The sequence below is a fragment of the Tachyglossus aculeatus genome, chromosome 10 (assembly GCF_015852505.1).
Source record: "Tachyglossus aculeatus isolate mTacAcu1 chromosome 10, mTacAcu1.pri, whole genome shotgun sequence".
NCBI lineage: Eukaryota > Metazoa > Chordata > Mammalia > Monotremata > Tachyglossidae > Tachyglossus > Tachyglossus aculeatus.
Window position 1 is genome coordinate 52175098 of NC_052075.1, and position 16704 is coordinate 52191801.

The 16704-nt window shown below is 52.0% G+C and overlaps 1 protein-coding gene across 1 annotated transcript in view; it reads left to right on the forward strand.

The window, feature by feature from the left end:
* The window catches only part of LOC119932902, a 65981-nt gene that overhangs the window by 26473 nt on the left and 22804 nt on the right, over positions 1–16704 (forward strand). The window contains exon 10 of the mRNA XM_038752028.1: positions 15870–16520. Within this exon, the coding sequence (XP_038607956.1) occupies positions 15870–16520 (651 nt within the window). The remainder of the gene's footprint in view (positions 1–15869; positions 16521–16704) is intronic.

Genomic DNA, 16704 nt, shown 5'->3' on the forward strand with positions numbered 1-16704 from the left:
TGATTTGCTTGTATCCACCCCAGCACTTTGTACAGTGCCTGGCTCATAGCGAGCACTTCATAAATGCCATAATTATTATTATTATTATTATTATTATTAATAGTACAGTAGAGTTGGTAGACGCATTCTCTGCTCAGGGGGTAGAAGGGACGATGGACATTAAAATGAGGGGCCGTGCAGTGGATAGGGAGTCGGAAGGTGATGGGTTCTAATTCCGGCTCGGCCGCTTGTCTGCTGCGTGACCTTGACAAGTCACTGCACTTGTCTGAGCCTCAGTTACCTCATCTGTAAAATGGGGATTCAGATCGTGAGCCCCACGTAGGGCAGGAAAATTGTCCAGCCTGATTTGCTTGTATCCACCCCAGCACTTTGTACAGTGCCTGGCTCATAGCGAGCACTTAGCAAATAGCATATTATTATCATCAATCGTATTTATTGAGCGCTTACTATGTGCAGAGCACTGTACTAAGCGCTGTACTAAGCGCTTATTATCTATAAGTTATGAATTAGTTATATTAACGTCTCTCTCCCCCAGGCTATAAACTCATGGACAAAGAAAGTGTCTACCGACTGTGTTGTACTGTATCCCCCAAGTACTTAGTGCATGCAGTAAGTGCTCAATAAATACCACTGATGATGATCAATCAATCAATCGTATTTATTGAGCGCTTACTGTGTGCAGAGCACTGTACTAAGCGCTTGGAAAGTACAAGTTGGCAACGTATAGAGACGGTCCCTACCCAACAGTGGGCTCACAGTCTAGAAGGGGGAGACAGAGAACAAAACCAAACATATTAACAAAATAAAATAAATAGAATAGATATGTACAAGTAAAATAAATAGAGTAACAAATATGTACAAACATATATACAGGTGATGACGTATATGATATGTATATCATATATGTATATGATCATCATCATCAATCGTATTTATTGAGCGCTTGCTGTGTGCAGAGCACTGTACTAAGCGCTTGGGAAGTACAAATTGGCAACATATAGAGACGGTCCCTACCCAACAGTGGGCTCACAGTCTAAAAGGGGGAGACAGAGAACAAAACCAAACATACTAACAAAATAAAATAAATAGAATGGATATGTACAAGTAAAATAAATAAATAGAGTAATAAATATGTACAAACATATATACATATATACAGGTGCTGTGGGGAAGGGAAGGAGGTAAGATGAGGGGGATGGAGAGGGGGACGAGATTAAGACTGTGAACCCCGATCAACTTATATCTACCCTAGCGCTTAGAACACTGCTTGGCACATAGTAAGTGCTTAACAAATACCAACATTATTATTATTATAAATGCCATTAAAAACATATTATTATTATTAATAAACACCATTATTATTATTATGATCTGTAAAATGGGGATGAAGACTGTGAGCCCCACGTGGGACAACCTGATTACCTTGTATCTACCCTAGCGCTTAGAACAGTGCTTGGCACATAGTAAGCGCTTAACAAATACCAACATTATTATTATTATCATAAATGCCATTAAAACATATTATTATTATTAATAAATGCCATTATTATTATCTGTAAACTGGGGATGAAGGCTGTGAGCCCCACGTGGGACAACCTGATTACCTTGTATCTACCCTAGCGCTTAGAACAGTGCTTGGCACATAGTAAGCGCTTAACAAATACCAACATTATTATTATTATAAATGCCATTAAAACATATTGTTATTAATAATAAATGTCATTATTATTATTATTATTATCTGTAAAATGGGGATGAAGACAGTGAGCCCCACGTGGGACAACCTGATTACCTTGTATCTACCCTAGCTCTTAGAACAGTGCTTGGCACATAGCAAGCTCTTAACAAATACCAACATTATTATTATTATTATTATTATTATTATAAATGTTATTAAAAGGCATTATTAATAAATGTCATTATTATTATCTGTAAAATGGGGGTGAAGACAGTGAGCCCCACATGGGACAACCTGATTACCTTGTATCTACCCTAGCGCTTAGAACAGTGCTTGGCAAATAGTAAGCGCTTAACAAATACCAACATTATTATTATTATTATAAATGCCATTAAAACATATTATTATTAATAAATGCCATTATTATTATCTGTAAAACGGGGATGAAGGCTGTGAGCCCCACGTGGGACAACCTGATTACCTTGTATCTACCCTAGCGCTTAGAACGGTGCTTGGCCCATAGTGAGTGCTTAACAAATACCAACATTATTATTATAATAATAAATGCCATTACATTACTATTGTTATTAATAAACGCCATTACATCACTATTATTATCATTACAAATGCCATTAAAAGGAACAAAAACCAGGAGTCCAAGTCACTTCACTTCTCTGCGCCTCAGTGACCTCATCTGTCAAATGGGGGTGAAGACTGTGAGCCCCACGTGGGACAACCTGATCACCTTGTATTCCCCCCCGGCGCTTAAGAACAGTGCTTTGCACATAGTAAGCGCTTAACAAATGCCATCATCATCATCATAGTAAGCGCTCAATAAATACGATTGAATGAGACTTGTCCCCTCTCCATCCCCCCATCTTACCTCCTTCCCTTCCCCACAGCACCTGTATATGTGTATATATGTTTGTACATATTTATTACTCTATTTATTTTACTTGTACATATCTATTCTATTTATTTTATTTTGTTAGTATGTTTGGTTTTGTTCTCTGTCTCCCCCTTTTAGACTGTGAGCCCACTGTTGGGTAGGGAACGTCTCTAGATGTTGCCAATTTGGACTTCCCAAGCGCTTAGTACAGTGCTCTGCACATAGTAAGCGCTCAATAAATATGATTGATATTGATTGATTTTGTTCCCTGCCTCCCCCTTTTAGACTGCGAGCCCACTGTTGGGTAGGGACTGTCTCTAGATGTTGCCAATTTGTACTTCCCAAGCGCTTAGTACAGTGCTCTGCACACAGTAAGCGCTCAATAAATACGATTGATGATGATGAGCCCTCTTCCCAAGCCTCTGCCCCCAAGGCGCATGCGCAAACGACTCAGTAGGCGCGCCCTCCAATAAGAGTCCCTCCCCTCGTCTCCAGAGCAACCGGGGTCCGTCTCCATGGAAACCGCCTCGCTCTTATGGGAGGGGAACAGAACGGCAGGGCCCGGGGGCTTCTGGGAAGTGTAGTCGGGGAGAAGGGGGACGTTTGCGCATGCTCAGGAGGACGGAGCGGCCTCCGCATCGGGATAGAGGTGAATTGGGGGGAGATGGGGGATGGGGAGGGGCAGAGGTCAGTGGCCGGGGCGAGCTGGAAGGGTAAGGACCGGGGGTCCGGGAGAGGGTGGGCAACGGTCACTTCGGAAAGGAGAAGGGACGGGGGGACAAACAAGGCCGCCCCGCGCGCCGCCAACGGACGCCGGAGGAGGAAGCGCGAGCTCGCGGCGGTCTCCACGGCAACGCGCCTTGACAGCCGCACCTCCCCTGGTTTCCATGGCAACGCGCGGGCCCGCTCCCTTCCGCCCCCCCGCGGCGGCCCGGCCCACTGCGGGTCGCGGAGCGCCCGGAGGCTTCTGGGAAGTGTGGTCCCCGCTGGGAGCCGATGGGGACCCTCCGGGGGACACTCATTCATTCATCCAATCCTATTTCATCATCATCATCATCAATCGTATTTATTGAGCGCTTACTATGTGCAGAGCACTGTACTAAGCGCTTGGGAAGTCCAAGTTGGCAACATAGACAGTCCCTACCCAACATCATCATCATCAATCGTATTTATTGAGCGCTTACTATGTGCAGAGCACTGTACTAAGCGCTTGGGAAGCACAAGTTGGCAACATATAGAGACAGTCCCTACCCAACATCATCATCATCAATCGTATTTATTGAGCGCTTACTATGTGCAGAGCACTGTACTAACCGCTTGGGAAGTACAAATTGGCAACATCTAGAGACAGTCCCTACCCAACAGTGGGCTCACAGTCTAAAAGAGCCCACTTTAATGAGCGCTTACTACTACTACTAATAATAATAATGATGGCATTTGTTAAGCACTTACTATGTGCAAAGCACTGTTCTAAGCGCTGGGGAGGTTACAAGGTGATCAGGTTGTCCCACGGGGGGCTCCCAGTCTTCACCCCCATTTGACAGATGAGGTCACTGAGGCCCAGTGAAGTGACTTGCCCAAAGTCACACAGCTGACATTTGGCGGAGCCGGGATTTGAACCCACGACCTCTGACTCCAAAACCCTGGCTCTTTCCACTGAGCCACGCCGCTTCCCTGTGTGCAGAGCACTGGACGAAGCGCTTGGGAAGTGCAAGTCGGCAACATAGGGATTCGGTCCCTACCCAACAGCGGGCTCACAGTCTGGAAGGGGGAGACAGACAACAAAACAGAACATATTAACAAAATAAAATAAATAGAATAAATATGTACAAGTAAAATCAATAAATAGAGGAATGAATCTGTACAAACATATATACAGGTGATGTGGGGAGGGGAAGGGGAGGATGGAGAGAGGAAGGAGGGGGCTCAGTCTGGGAAGGCCTCCTGGAGGAGGTTGGAGAAGGAGGTCTTCCTCTCATCACTTCCATGTCCTCCGGAGCTCCCATCCGGGACCACACTGGAAGTGATGAGAGGAAGACCTCCTTCTCCAACCTCCTCCAGGAGGCCTTCCCAGACTGAGCCCCCTCCTTCCTCTCTCCATCCTCCCCTTCCCCTCCCCACATCACCTGTATATATGTATATATGTTTGTACAGATTCATTACTCTATTTTACTTGTACATATTTATTCTACTTATTTTATTTTGTTAATATGTTTTGTTTTGTTGTCAGTCTCCCCCTTCTAGACTGTGAGCCCGTTGTTGGGTAGGGACCGTCTCTCTGTGTTGCCGACTTGTACTTCCCAAGCGCTTAGTCGGGTGCTTTGCGCACAGTAAGCGCTCAATAAATACGATTGAATGAATGAATGAACAGCGCAAGCGGCACAAGGGTCTCGGCTGGGGAAGTGACTGGCGTTGGAGCACAAATTGGGGTGTGGGTGGGAGAACGGGAAGCGCGAATGTTGGGAGGACGCGGGTGTGTCGTCTTTATATGTTGCCAACTTGTACTTCCGAAGCGCTTAGTACAGTTGGAGCACAAATTGGGAGTCAGAGGTCTTTGCTTTGGAGTCAGAGGTCATGGGTTCAGAGCCCGGCTCCGCCAACTGTCAGCTGTGTGACTTTGGGCGAGGCACTTCACTTCTCTGGGCCTCAGTTCCCTCATCTGTAAAATGGGGATGAAGACTGTGAGCCCCTCGTGGGGCAACCTGATTACCTTGTACCTACTCCAGCGCTCAGTGGAAAGAGCATGGGCTTTGGAGTCAGAGGTCGTGGGTTCAAATCCCGGCTCCGCCACTTGTCAGCTGTGTGACTTTGGGCAAGTCACTTCACTTCTCTGGGCCTCAGTTCCCTCATCTGTAAAATGGGGATGAAGACTGTGAACCCCTCATGGGGCAACCTGATTACCTTGTACCTACTCCAGCGCTTAGAACAGTGCTTTGCACATAGTAAGCGCTTAACAAATACCAACATTATTATTATTATTTTTTATTATTCTATGTGCCTCAGTTACCTCATCTGTAAAATGGGGATGAAGACTGTGAGCCCCCCCGTGGGACAACCTGATCACCTTGTGTCCTCCCCAGCGCTTACAACAGTGCTTTGCACATAGTAAGCGCTTAATAAATGCCATTATTATTATTATTATTATTACAGTGCTCTGCACACGGTAAGCGCTCAATAAATACGACTGATTGAATGAATGAATGAGGCCATCGGTCCTGCGTCGGGCAGAAATGCCACGGGCTCCGACGTCCCGGCCCGTCACGTCCCTGGGCACCTGATCTCCGCCTCAGCTCGCTCTCATTTCCTCCTCCAGCGTGTCCCTAGCTAGCGCCCGGCGAAACAGAAGAGAAGAAAAACCCTCGCGTCCGGCAGCCCCGTGGCCCCCGGGACCAGATGATGCCCGCGGCCCTGGGCCCCCCGGTTCCGGCTCCTCGGGAGCAGGGTGGGCCCCCCGTGAGGAAGCTGGAGGAGGAAGAGGAGGAGAACTTACCATGGGGGCCAGAGTCCAGCCCGCGAGGGCAACCTCCAGACAGCGAGCTGTCCTGCCAGGGCTTCAAGCAGTTCCGCTACCAGGAGGCGGGAGGGCCCCGGGAGGCCCTGGGCCGGCTCCGGGAGCTGTGCCGTCGGTGGCTGCGTCCGGACCGGCGCACGAAGGAGCAGATCCTGGAGCTGTTGGTCCTGGAGCAGTTCCTCACCGTCCTGCCCACGGACATCCAGGCCCGGGTGCGGGAGCGGAGGCCGGAGAGCGGAGAGGAGGCCGTGGCCTTGGTGGAGGGGCTGCAGCGGGGGCCCAGGAGACTGATGCGATGGGTAAAGAAGGGGAATCCTGAGCCGTCGGTGGACCGGGAGGGACGGGCTTCGTCCGTGTGTCCGTGCGAGAGAGAGTGTGAGTGGATGTGTGTTTGAGAGAGAGCGATAATAGTAAGCAGCGTGGCTCGGTGGAAAGAGCCCAGGCTTTGGAGTCAGAGGTCACGGGTTCGTATCCCGGCTCCGCCGCTTGTCAGCTGTGTGACTTCGGGCAAGTCACTTAACTTCCCTGCGCCTCAGTTACCTCATCCGTAAAATGGGGATTAATCAATCGATCAATCAATCGCATTTATTGAGCGCTTACTGTGTGCAGAGCGCTGTACTAAGCGCTTGGGAAGTACAAGTTGGCAACACGTAGAGACAGTCGCTACCCAACAGTGGGCTCACAGTCTAAAAGGGGGAGACGGAGAACAAAACCAAACATACTAACAAAATAAAATAAATAGAATGTACAAGTAAAATAAATAAATAAAGAGTAATAAGTATGTACAAACATATATACATCAATCAGTCGATCAATCAATCGTATTTATTGAACGCTTACTGTGTGCAGAGCACTGTACTAAGCGCATAGTACTTAGATTAAGACTGTGAGCCCCCCCATGGGACAACCTGATCACCTTGTAACCTCCCCAGCGCTTAGAACAGTGCTTTGCACAGAGTAAGCGCTTAATAAATGCTATCATTATTATTAGTAGTAGTGATAGTAGTATTTGTTAAGTGCTTACTACACGCCAGCGCTATACAGTCAAATTGGGTTGGACACAGTCCCTGTCCCCCATGGGGCGCTCAGTCTTAATCTCCACTTGACAGCTGAGGTCACCGAGGCCCAGAGAAGTGAAGTGACTTGCCCAAAGTCCCCCAGCAGACAAATGGCAGAGGCAGGATTAGAACCCAGGTCCTTGTGCTGTATCCATTAGGTCATGCTGCTTCTCCTTCTCCTCGTCCTCCTCTTTCCCCGCCCCAAAGAAGAGCCCAGTTCTTGCCCCAGCCCTTGGCCCGCTCCCTTCTAGGGTCCGAACATCGGTGACCCTCGGACCTCGCCGACTGTTCCGGCCCGGGGTTCTCCGCAGGTCACGGTCCAGGTTCAGGGCCAGGAAGTTCTCCTGGAGAAGATGGAAACTTCCAGCTTCGCCCCGGAGCAAGCGGAGCCCCCGCCCACGGGGTTGCCCCAGGAGGTCGGGGGTCGGGGTCCCCCCCTGGGCCCCGAAGGCCAGCCGAGCTGCAGCATTAAAGAGGAGCCCGACGCCCTGCAGGAGAACGGTGAGTTTCGGCCCGTGACCGAAATCGGCCGCCACGAGGGCAGTCCCAAATGCCGGACGTGACTCTACGATCGTTCCGCCATTCGCCTCTGTCCCGGACCCCCCCCGCCGTCTTCCCCTACCCCATGTACACACGCCTGTAGCTGCGGTGACCGTGAGCCCGCTGCTGGGTAGTGACCGTCTCTATATGTTGCCAACTTGTACTTCCCAAGCGCTTAGTACAGTGCTCTGCACACAGTAAGCGCTCAATAAATACGATTGAGTGAGTGGTGCCCAAGGAGAGTTGGGGGTGACCACCACGGTCACCAAGGGAGAGTACGGGTGGGCCGCCGTGGTTTCGGAGGCTCTCGGTGTGGTCGTTTTGGCTCTCCCCAAATTCCCCCAGGTCTGCTTCTGTCAGCTGGGAGGTGTAGGGGGGCAGGCCCTCGGGTTTTGGGGTTCAGTCGTTGTGTCCCTGGGAGGGAGAAGGTGGCTTCAGGGCAGTTGGTCTCCGAGTTGGGCCGAGTTCGGCGCTGTACCTCGATCTCATCCATCCCACCGCCAACCTCTTGCCCACGTCCTGCCTCTGGCCTGGAACGCCCTCCCTCCTCCTATCTGACAGATAATCACTCGCCACCGCTTCCAAGCTGTATTAAAATCCCATCTCCTCCAAGAGGCCTTCCCTGACTAAGCCCTAATTTCTTTTTCTCCCACTTCCTTCTGCGCCACCCTGATTTGCTCCCTTGATTCACCTCCCCCCTACATATCTGCAATTTCTTTCTTTACTATTAACGTCCATCTCCCCCTCTAGACCGTCAGCTCGCTATGGGCAGGGATTGTGTCTGTTATATCACTATAGCCTACTCTCCCAAGCGCTTAGTACGGTGTTCTGCACGCAGTAAGCGCTCCAGAAATACCGCCGGTTGACTGACACCTCCTGGGTCTCCCCATCCTCAGCTCTGTTGGCTACCCGGCTTCCCACGACCCCCGAGGAAGTGAGAGCGGACGATCGGGAGCTGGCAGCCGGACTCCTCCCGGCCGGGTCCCAGGTGAGCCCGGCATTCCCTCCACCCTTCCCGCAGCGCAGCTGGCTTCCCCGTCACCTCTCATGGGCAGGGAAGGAGGTGAGGGCTGACCCCAAAACCGGTGGGGCGGGTGCTGTAAAAAGGGACGAGTGGACACCTGAGGAGAACAGTGGGAGGGGGCCAACTAGTCCCCCTCCCGCGGGCAGCACATCTACCTCTACCCGCAGCCGGGATAGAGGAGGATTGGAGGTGTTGGGGGGCTGCTGCCCCAGTGGGATCTCCTACTGGATAATAATGATGGCATTTATTAAGCGCTTACAATGTGCAAAGCACTGTGGATGCTGAAGGGGAGACCCGCTAGCGTCCTAGCTGCTGACTCTGTACGCGTATCGGGATGTTTTTAAATCGATAAATCCCCCCACCCACTTCAGTCACCCCACCGTAGCCCCCGTGTCCGTTGCCGTCGAATTATTTCACGGCCTACTTGTGTCTTCTTTCTGCCATTCGTACCTCTTAACTGCCTCTCTCACCTAGGGTAGATCTTTTAGACTGTGAGCCCACTGTTGGGTAGGGACCGTCTCTATATGTTGCCAATTTGTACTTCCCAAGCGCTTAGTACAGTGCTCTGCACATAGGAAGCGCTCAATAAATACGATTGATGATGATGACGATCTGGCAATCCATATCTCCGACATCGGATTGAAGGTCTTCACGGATACTACGCGGCTTTCCCCGCCCCGGGTACTCTGCTTTGCACGCAGCAGGCTCCCGATAAATCCCGTTGTGGGTGATGGTTTTTCCCGTGGGGTGCTCGGAAAATGGCACCTGTGGCCACGTGCCCTAAATATTAGGCCTCAGCTAACCCTCCATCCCTCTCCCCGGAATTAAGCGGGGTCGGAGAGTGCTGTCTGAGAGCTCTCGCCGGCTGGGCCAAGAATGGGCGACTCCGAGGAGACTTGAGTGAGTTTGGGAAAGGAGGGCAGAGACCAACCTTCTCCGGTGAGCCATGAATGCCTTCCCCTCTTCCCCCCACCCACCAGCCAGTTGCCAACTGGTGGGATCTCGCTTCATTCCGGGGGAGAATCTAGGCCTGGGTGTGGTTTTCCCAGCCCCTCACTGGGAAAAAACCATCAGTGACGGCATTTATCAGGAACCCGCTGCGTGCCAAGCGCTGTAGCGAGGCAGAGAGGCGCGTAGTAATAATAAGAATGATAATACTTGTGGTAGTTGTTGGCTGGGCACTGTACTAAGCGCTGGGGTGGGTACAAGCCAATCAATCAATCAGTCGTATTTATTGAGCGCTTACTGTGTGCAGAGCACTGTACTAAGCGCTTGGGAAGTCCAAGTCGGCAACACATAGAGACAGTCCCTACCCAACAGCGGGCTCACGGTCTAGAAGGGGGAGACAGAGAACAAAACCAAACACAGTAACAAAATAAAATAAATAGAATAGATATGTACAAGTAAGATAAATGAATAGAGTAATAAATATGTACAAAAATATATACATATATACAGGTATATATACAGAGTCATCAGTGAATTGAATACTCTTCCGGGCAGTTGCCCGATATAAACTGGGCCGTATGAAATTTAGTCCTGAGGGAAAACTTCCATATGAGGAGCTTTTTCTCCAATCAGGTTGGACACAGTCCCTTGTCCCAAATGGGGCTCACAGTCTCAATCCCCATTTTACGGATGAGGGAACCGAGGCCCAGAGAAGCGAAGTGACTTGCCCAAGGTCACACAGCAGGCAAGTAGCAGAGCCGAGACTGGAACTCAAGACCTTCCGATTCCCAGACCTGTGCTCTCTCCACTACGCCTTGCTACTTCTCTAGGTCAGTGGAAAGAGCCCGGGCTTTGGAGTCAGAGGTCATGGGTTCAAATCCCGGCTCCGCCAATTGTCAGCTGGGTGACTTTGGGCCAGTCACTTCACTTCTCTGGGCCTCAGTTCCCTCATCTGGAAAATGGGGATTAAGACAGTGGGCCCCCCGTGGGACAACTTGATTACCATGTAACCTCCCCAGCGCTTAGAACAGTGCTTTGCACTTAGTAAGCGTTTAATAAATGCCATCGTTATTATTATTAGAAGTAAATGATCCAGTCCCTGCCTGGATTTAGGACTGAGGCTAGTCCATTGTTCCTGATGGGGAAACTCTATATTAATAATAATAATAATAATAATAACTTTGGCATTTGTGAAGCGCTTACTCTTTGCCAAGCACTTTACTAAGCACTGGGGTAGATACAGGAGGATCAGATCATCATCATCATCATCAATTGTATTTATTGAGCGCTTACTATGTGCAGAGCACTGTACTAAGCGCTTGGGAAGTACAAATTGGCAACACATAGAGACAGTCCCTACCCAACAGTGGGCTCACAGTCTAAAAGGGGGAGACAGAGAACAAAACCAAACATACCAACAAAATAAAATAAATAGGATAGATATGTACAAGTAAAATAAATAATAAATCAGATGGGGCAGAGTCCCTTTGCCACAAGGGGCTCACAGACTAAGTGACTGGGGAGAGCAGGTATTGAATCCCCATCTGAATCAGGATTTTGATTCAGGATTTTGAATCAGGATTTGATTTCCCCCGGGCCTGGAATGCCCCCAATCCCTCTGCCCATCCGCCAAGCTAGCTCTCTTCCTCCCTTCAAGGTCCTACTGAGAGCTCACCTCCTCCCGGAGGCCTTCCCACACTGAGCCCCTTCCTTCCTCTCCCCCTCGTCCCCCTCTCCATCCCCCTCATCTTCCTTCCCTTCCCCACAGCACCTGTATATATGTATATATGTTTGTACATATTTATGACTCTATTTATTTTACTTGTACCTATCTATTCTATTTATTTTATTTTGTTAGTATGTTTGGTTTTGTTCTCTTTCTCCCCCTTTTAGACTGTGAGCCCACTGTTGGGTAGGGACTGTCTCTATATGTTGCCAACTTGGACTTCCCAAGCACTTAGTACAGTGCTCTGCACACAGTAAGCGCTCAATAAATACGATTGATTGATTGATTGATCGGGATTTTGATGAGGAAACGGGGGCACGGACAAGTGAAATGACCTACCCAAGGTCACGCAATAGGCAAGGGGCGGAGTAGGGATTAGAACCCAGGGCCTCCAACTACCAGAGCCTCTTCCCGCTGGCCCTTGCTGCTTCTCCATCATCACGACGCTCCACGGATGCAGCTTAGGGTTCGACGTGGGTCGCAGTGCAGTGTTAATTCCCGTTTTTTTCCCCTCCCCTCTTTGCTCTCCCGGTGTTTCCCCTTCCCGCTCCTGGGATCGGCCCTCGCAGCCCGTCTTTGCCTTCCTCCCCTTCCCCGTGCCGAGCCGTTTCTTTCCCCGGCCTTGCGAAGAACGGTCTCGTTCCAGGTGGCGGGGATGTTCGAAGACCCGGCCGGGCGTTTCTCCCGGGAGAAATGGGAGCAGCCGGATCCGGCACAGAGGGAACTCTACCGGGACATCGTGCGGGAGAATTACGGGAACGTGGGGGCTCTGGGTGAGGACTCCGGCTCCAAAGGCCCGTCGCGGTGAATGGCACAGATCAGACCGAGCCACGCGTACTCATCCCCGTATTTACCGAGCGGTCAGTCTCAGCAGCTACGCTGCGGAGAAACGGTGCGGCCTAATGGATAGAGCGCGGGAAGGACCTGGGTTCTGATGCCGGCCCCGCCACTTGTCTGCTGGGTGACCGCGGGCAAGTCACTTGACTTCTCTGGGCCTCAGTCGCCTCATCTGGAACACGGGGACGAAGACCGGGAGCCCCGTGGGGGACAGGGACTGTGTCCAACCCGATTAGCTTGTGTCTAGCCCAGCCCTTAGTACAGTGCCTGGCACTTTGTAAGCGCTTAACGAATACCGTAAAAAAAAAATCCATCCATCGTTGATATTTATGGAGCACTCACTTTGTGCAGAACCTTGTAGTGAGCACTTGGGAGAGGAAATAGACAAATCCCTGCCCGCACGCCTGCCCTGCCCGCAAGCCTGGGACGTGGATTTTCGCAGGAAATAGACAAATCCCGGCCCGCAAGGCGCTTCCAGCCAAGCCTGGGACGTGGATTTTCGCACGATTTCATTCGATCGTATTTATTGAGCGCTTACTGCGTGCGGAGCACCGTACTAAGCGCCTGGGATGGCACGTTCGGTTCGGGGGTGCAGTTGGTAGCGACGGGACAGGATAACTCCGTGCCCTTCCCTCCCCGCCTTTGCAACAGGGGGTCGTTTTGCAGGAAACCGTCGAGGGAGCGATCGGTCGTATTCATCGAGCGCTGGCTATGTGCGGAGCACTGTACTAAGTGCTTGGGAGAATATGATATAATAAACACACCTTCGCTGCCCACAGTGAGCTTACGGTTTAGAGGGGGAGACAGACATCGACATAAATAAATTACAGATATGAATAAGGAAATCACCGATTGGGACCTGGTGCCATCACTTGGAGTTTGGAGGAGGATCGGTGGGTGGGGGAGAGATTCCCACGCTCCCCCTTTTCTGGAAGAGGAAGGGGGTCAGAGAGGGATCCGGCTACTGTCGGTTCTGGAAACGGGAGATCAGAAAGGACTTGGAAATCGGGAAGAGCGAGGCCTCTGGCCACCCTGGCCCTAGTCGGGAGGGAAGGGAGCAGGGACTTGACCGATGGGGTGGGGAGTCTATTGCCGGAGGACTTTTTTGTGGTGTTGTTGCTGCCTGTGGTGTTTGTTAATAATAATAATAATGGCATTTATTAAGCGCTTACTATGTGCAAAGCACTGTTCTAAGCGCTGGGGAGGTTACAAGGTGATCAGGTTGTCCCACGGGGGGCTCACAGTCTTAATCCCCATTTTACTGATGAGGTAACTGAAGGCACAGAGAATAATAATAATGGCATTTATTAAGCGCTTACTCTGTGCAAAGCACTGTTCTAAGCGCTGGGGAGGTTACAAGGTGATCAGGTTGTCCCACGGGGGGCTCACAGTCTTAATCCCCATTTTACTGATGAGGTAACTGAGGCACAGAGAATAATAATAATAATGGCATTTATTAAGTGCTTACTATGTGCAAAGCACTGTTCTAAGCGCTGGGGAGGTTACAAGGTGATCAGGTTGTCCCACGGGGGGCTCACAGTCTTAATCCCCATTTTACTGATGAGGTAACTGAAGGCACAGAGAATAATAATAATGGCATTTATTAAGCGCTTACTCTGTGCAAAGCACTGTTCTAAGCGCTGGGGAGGTTACAAGGTGATCAGGTTGTCCCACGGGGGGCTCACAGTCTTCATCCCCATTTTCCAGATGAGGGAACTGAGGCACAGAGAAGTGAAGTGACTTGCCCAAAGTCACACAGCTGACAACTGGCAGAGCCGGGCTTGCTATGTGCTATGCACTACACTAAGCGCCGCGGTAGAGACCAGCTAATCGGGTTGGACGCAGTCCCCGTCCCACACAGGGCTCCCAGTCTTAATCCTTTTTGGAATGATAATTGTGGTATGTAAGCGCTTATTATGTGCCAAGCGCTGTACTAAGCATTGGGGTGGATACAGGCAGATCGGGTTGTCCCCCCGTGTGGTTCGCAGTCTTCATCCCCATTTTCCAGATGAGGGAACTGAGGCCCAGAGAAGTGAAGTGACTTGCCCAAGGCCACATGGCAGACAGATGGCAGAGCCGGGGTTAGAGCCCACGACCTTCTGACGCCCAGGCCTGGGCTCTTTCACTACACCATTGCCCCCACCCCATTTCTGAGATTCATCATCATCATCAATCGTATTTATTGAGCGCTTACTGTGTGCAGAGCACTGTACTAAGCGCTTGGGAAGTACAAATTGGCAACATATAGAGACAGTCCCTACCCACCAGTGGGCTCACAGTCACAGTCTGAAAGATTCATTTCATTCGTTCGTTCGGTCATATCTATGAATAATAATAATGGCATTTATTAAGCGCTTACTCTGTGCAAAGCACTGTTCTAAGCGCCGGGGAGGTTACAAGGTGATCAGGTTGCCCCACGGGGGGCTCACACTCTTCATCCGCATTTTCCAGATGAGGTCACTGAGGCACAGAGAAAAGTTTCTAGCCTGTGAGCCCGCTGTTGGGTAGGGACCGTCTCTCTCTCTTGCCAACTTGGACTTCCCAAGTGCTTAGTACAGTGCTCTGCACACAGTAAGCGCTCAATAAATATGAATGAATGAAAGTGACATGCCCAAAGTCACACAGCTGACACTTGGCGGAGCTGGGATTTGAACCCATGACCTCTGACTCCCAAGCCCGGGCTCTTTCCACTGAGTCACGCGAGTGCTTCCCGGGTGCAGAGCACTGGACCAGGACGAGCATCTGGCAGACACTCCTCACCCTGGGCATCAAGGCCGTCCATCCCCTCGCCCCCTCCTACCTCACCTCCCTTCTCTCCTTCTCCAGCCCAGCCCGCACCCTCCGCTCCTCCGCCGCTAATCTCCTCCCCGTACCTCGCTCTCGCCTGTCCTGCCATCGACCCCCGGCCCACGTCATCCCCCGGGCCCGGAATGCCCCCAATCCCTCTGCCCCTCCGCCAAGCTAGCTCTCTTCCTCCCTTCAAGGCCCTACTGAGAGCTCACCTCCTCCAGGAGGCCTTCCCACACTCAGCCCCTTCCTTCCTCTCCCCCTCGCCCCCCTCTCCATCCCCCCCATCTTACCTCCTTCCCTTCCCCACAGCACCTGTATATATGTCTGTACATATTACTCTATTTTACTTGTACATATCTATTCATTTTATTATGTCAGTATGTTTGGTTTTGTTCTCCGTCTCCCCCTTTTAGACTGTGAGCCCACCGTTGGGTAGGGACCGTATATATGTTGCCAACTTGGACTTCCCAAGCGCTTGGCCCGGCGCTCCGCGCGCAGTAAGCGCCCAATAAATCCGATTGATGGATCGATCGGACCGAGCGCTTGGGAAGTCCGAGTGGGCGACGGACAGAGACGGTCTCTCCCCTCTCTCCCTGCAGGCGACGGATTCCCTAAGGAGGCCGTCGAGCGGGGAGTCCGGGAGCTTCAGGAGGTCCAGCCCCGCCGCCAGGCCCCGGTCGAGGCGTCCGGCGACGGAGCCCCGCCGGGGAGGCGGAGGGGCCCGGCGGTCCCCGGGGCCGACCCCCGAGGCGGGGGACGGCGGAGCGCGCCGTGGGGCGAGGGCGAGGCGGCCTTCCGCCCACGCGCCCGCCTCCTGGGCCCCCACGAGTGCGGCGAGTGCGGGAAGAGCTTCGGCCAGCGGTCCAAGCTGGTCCTCCACCAGCGCGTCCACACCGGGGAGAGGCCCTACCAGTGCCCCAGCTGCGGGAAGGCCTTCAGCCGCAGCTCCTGCCTGGCGGTCCACCGGCGGGTCCACACGGGCGAGAAGCCCTACAAGTGCCCCCTGTGCGGCAAGGGCTTCAGCCGCAGCTCCAACCTCTATTCCCACCAGAGGACCCACACGGGGGAGAAGCCCTACCAGTGCGCCGAGTGCGAGAAGCGCTTCGGCCACCACTCGGCCCTCTACCACCACAAGCGCATCCACACCGGGGAGAGGCCCTACCAGTGCCCCAGCTGCGGGAAGGGCTTCAGCAAGAACTCCGACCTCTTCACCCACCAGAGGACCCACACCGGGGAGAAGCCCTACAAGTGCCCCAGCTGCGGAAAGGGGTTCAGTAAGAACTCGGACCTGTACGTCCACCAGCGGGTCCACACCGGGGAGAGGCCCTACAGGTGCCCCAGCTGCGGGAAGGGCTTCAGCAAGAGCTCCAACCTCTACGCCCATCAGAGGGTCCACACGGGCGAGAAGCCCTACAAGTGCCCCAGCTGCGGGAAGGGCTTCAGCAAGAGCATCCACCAAAGAGCCCACGTAGGGAAGAAGTCGTGTAAGTGCTCGGACTACGTCGAGCTGCGCGGGCAGTGACCCCGGCGGCGGCGGCTTCATCGGCGGCATCCCCTCCTCTCCCTCCGCCGCCGCCGATAAAGAGAATCCGTTTCGCCCGGAATCGGATCCGATCCCAGATTCCCTCGGGAGACGGGACTCTCCGGGTCGGCTGTTGGCCGCCACTAAAGGAAGGGCCCCGCATTCCCTTAACCGACTTTTC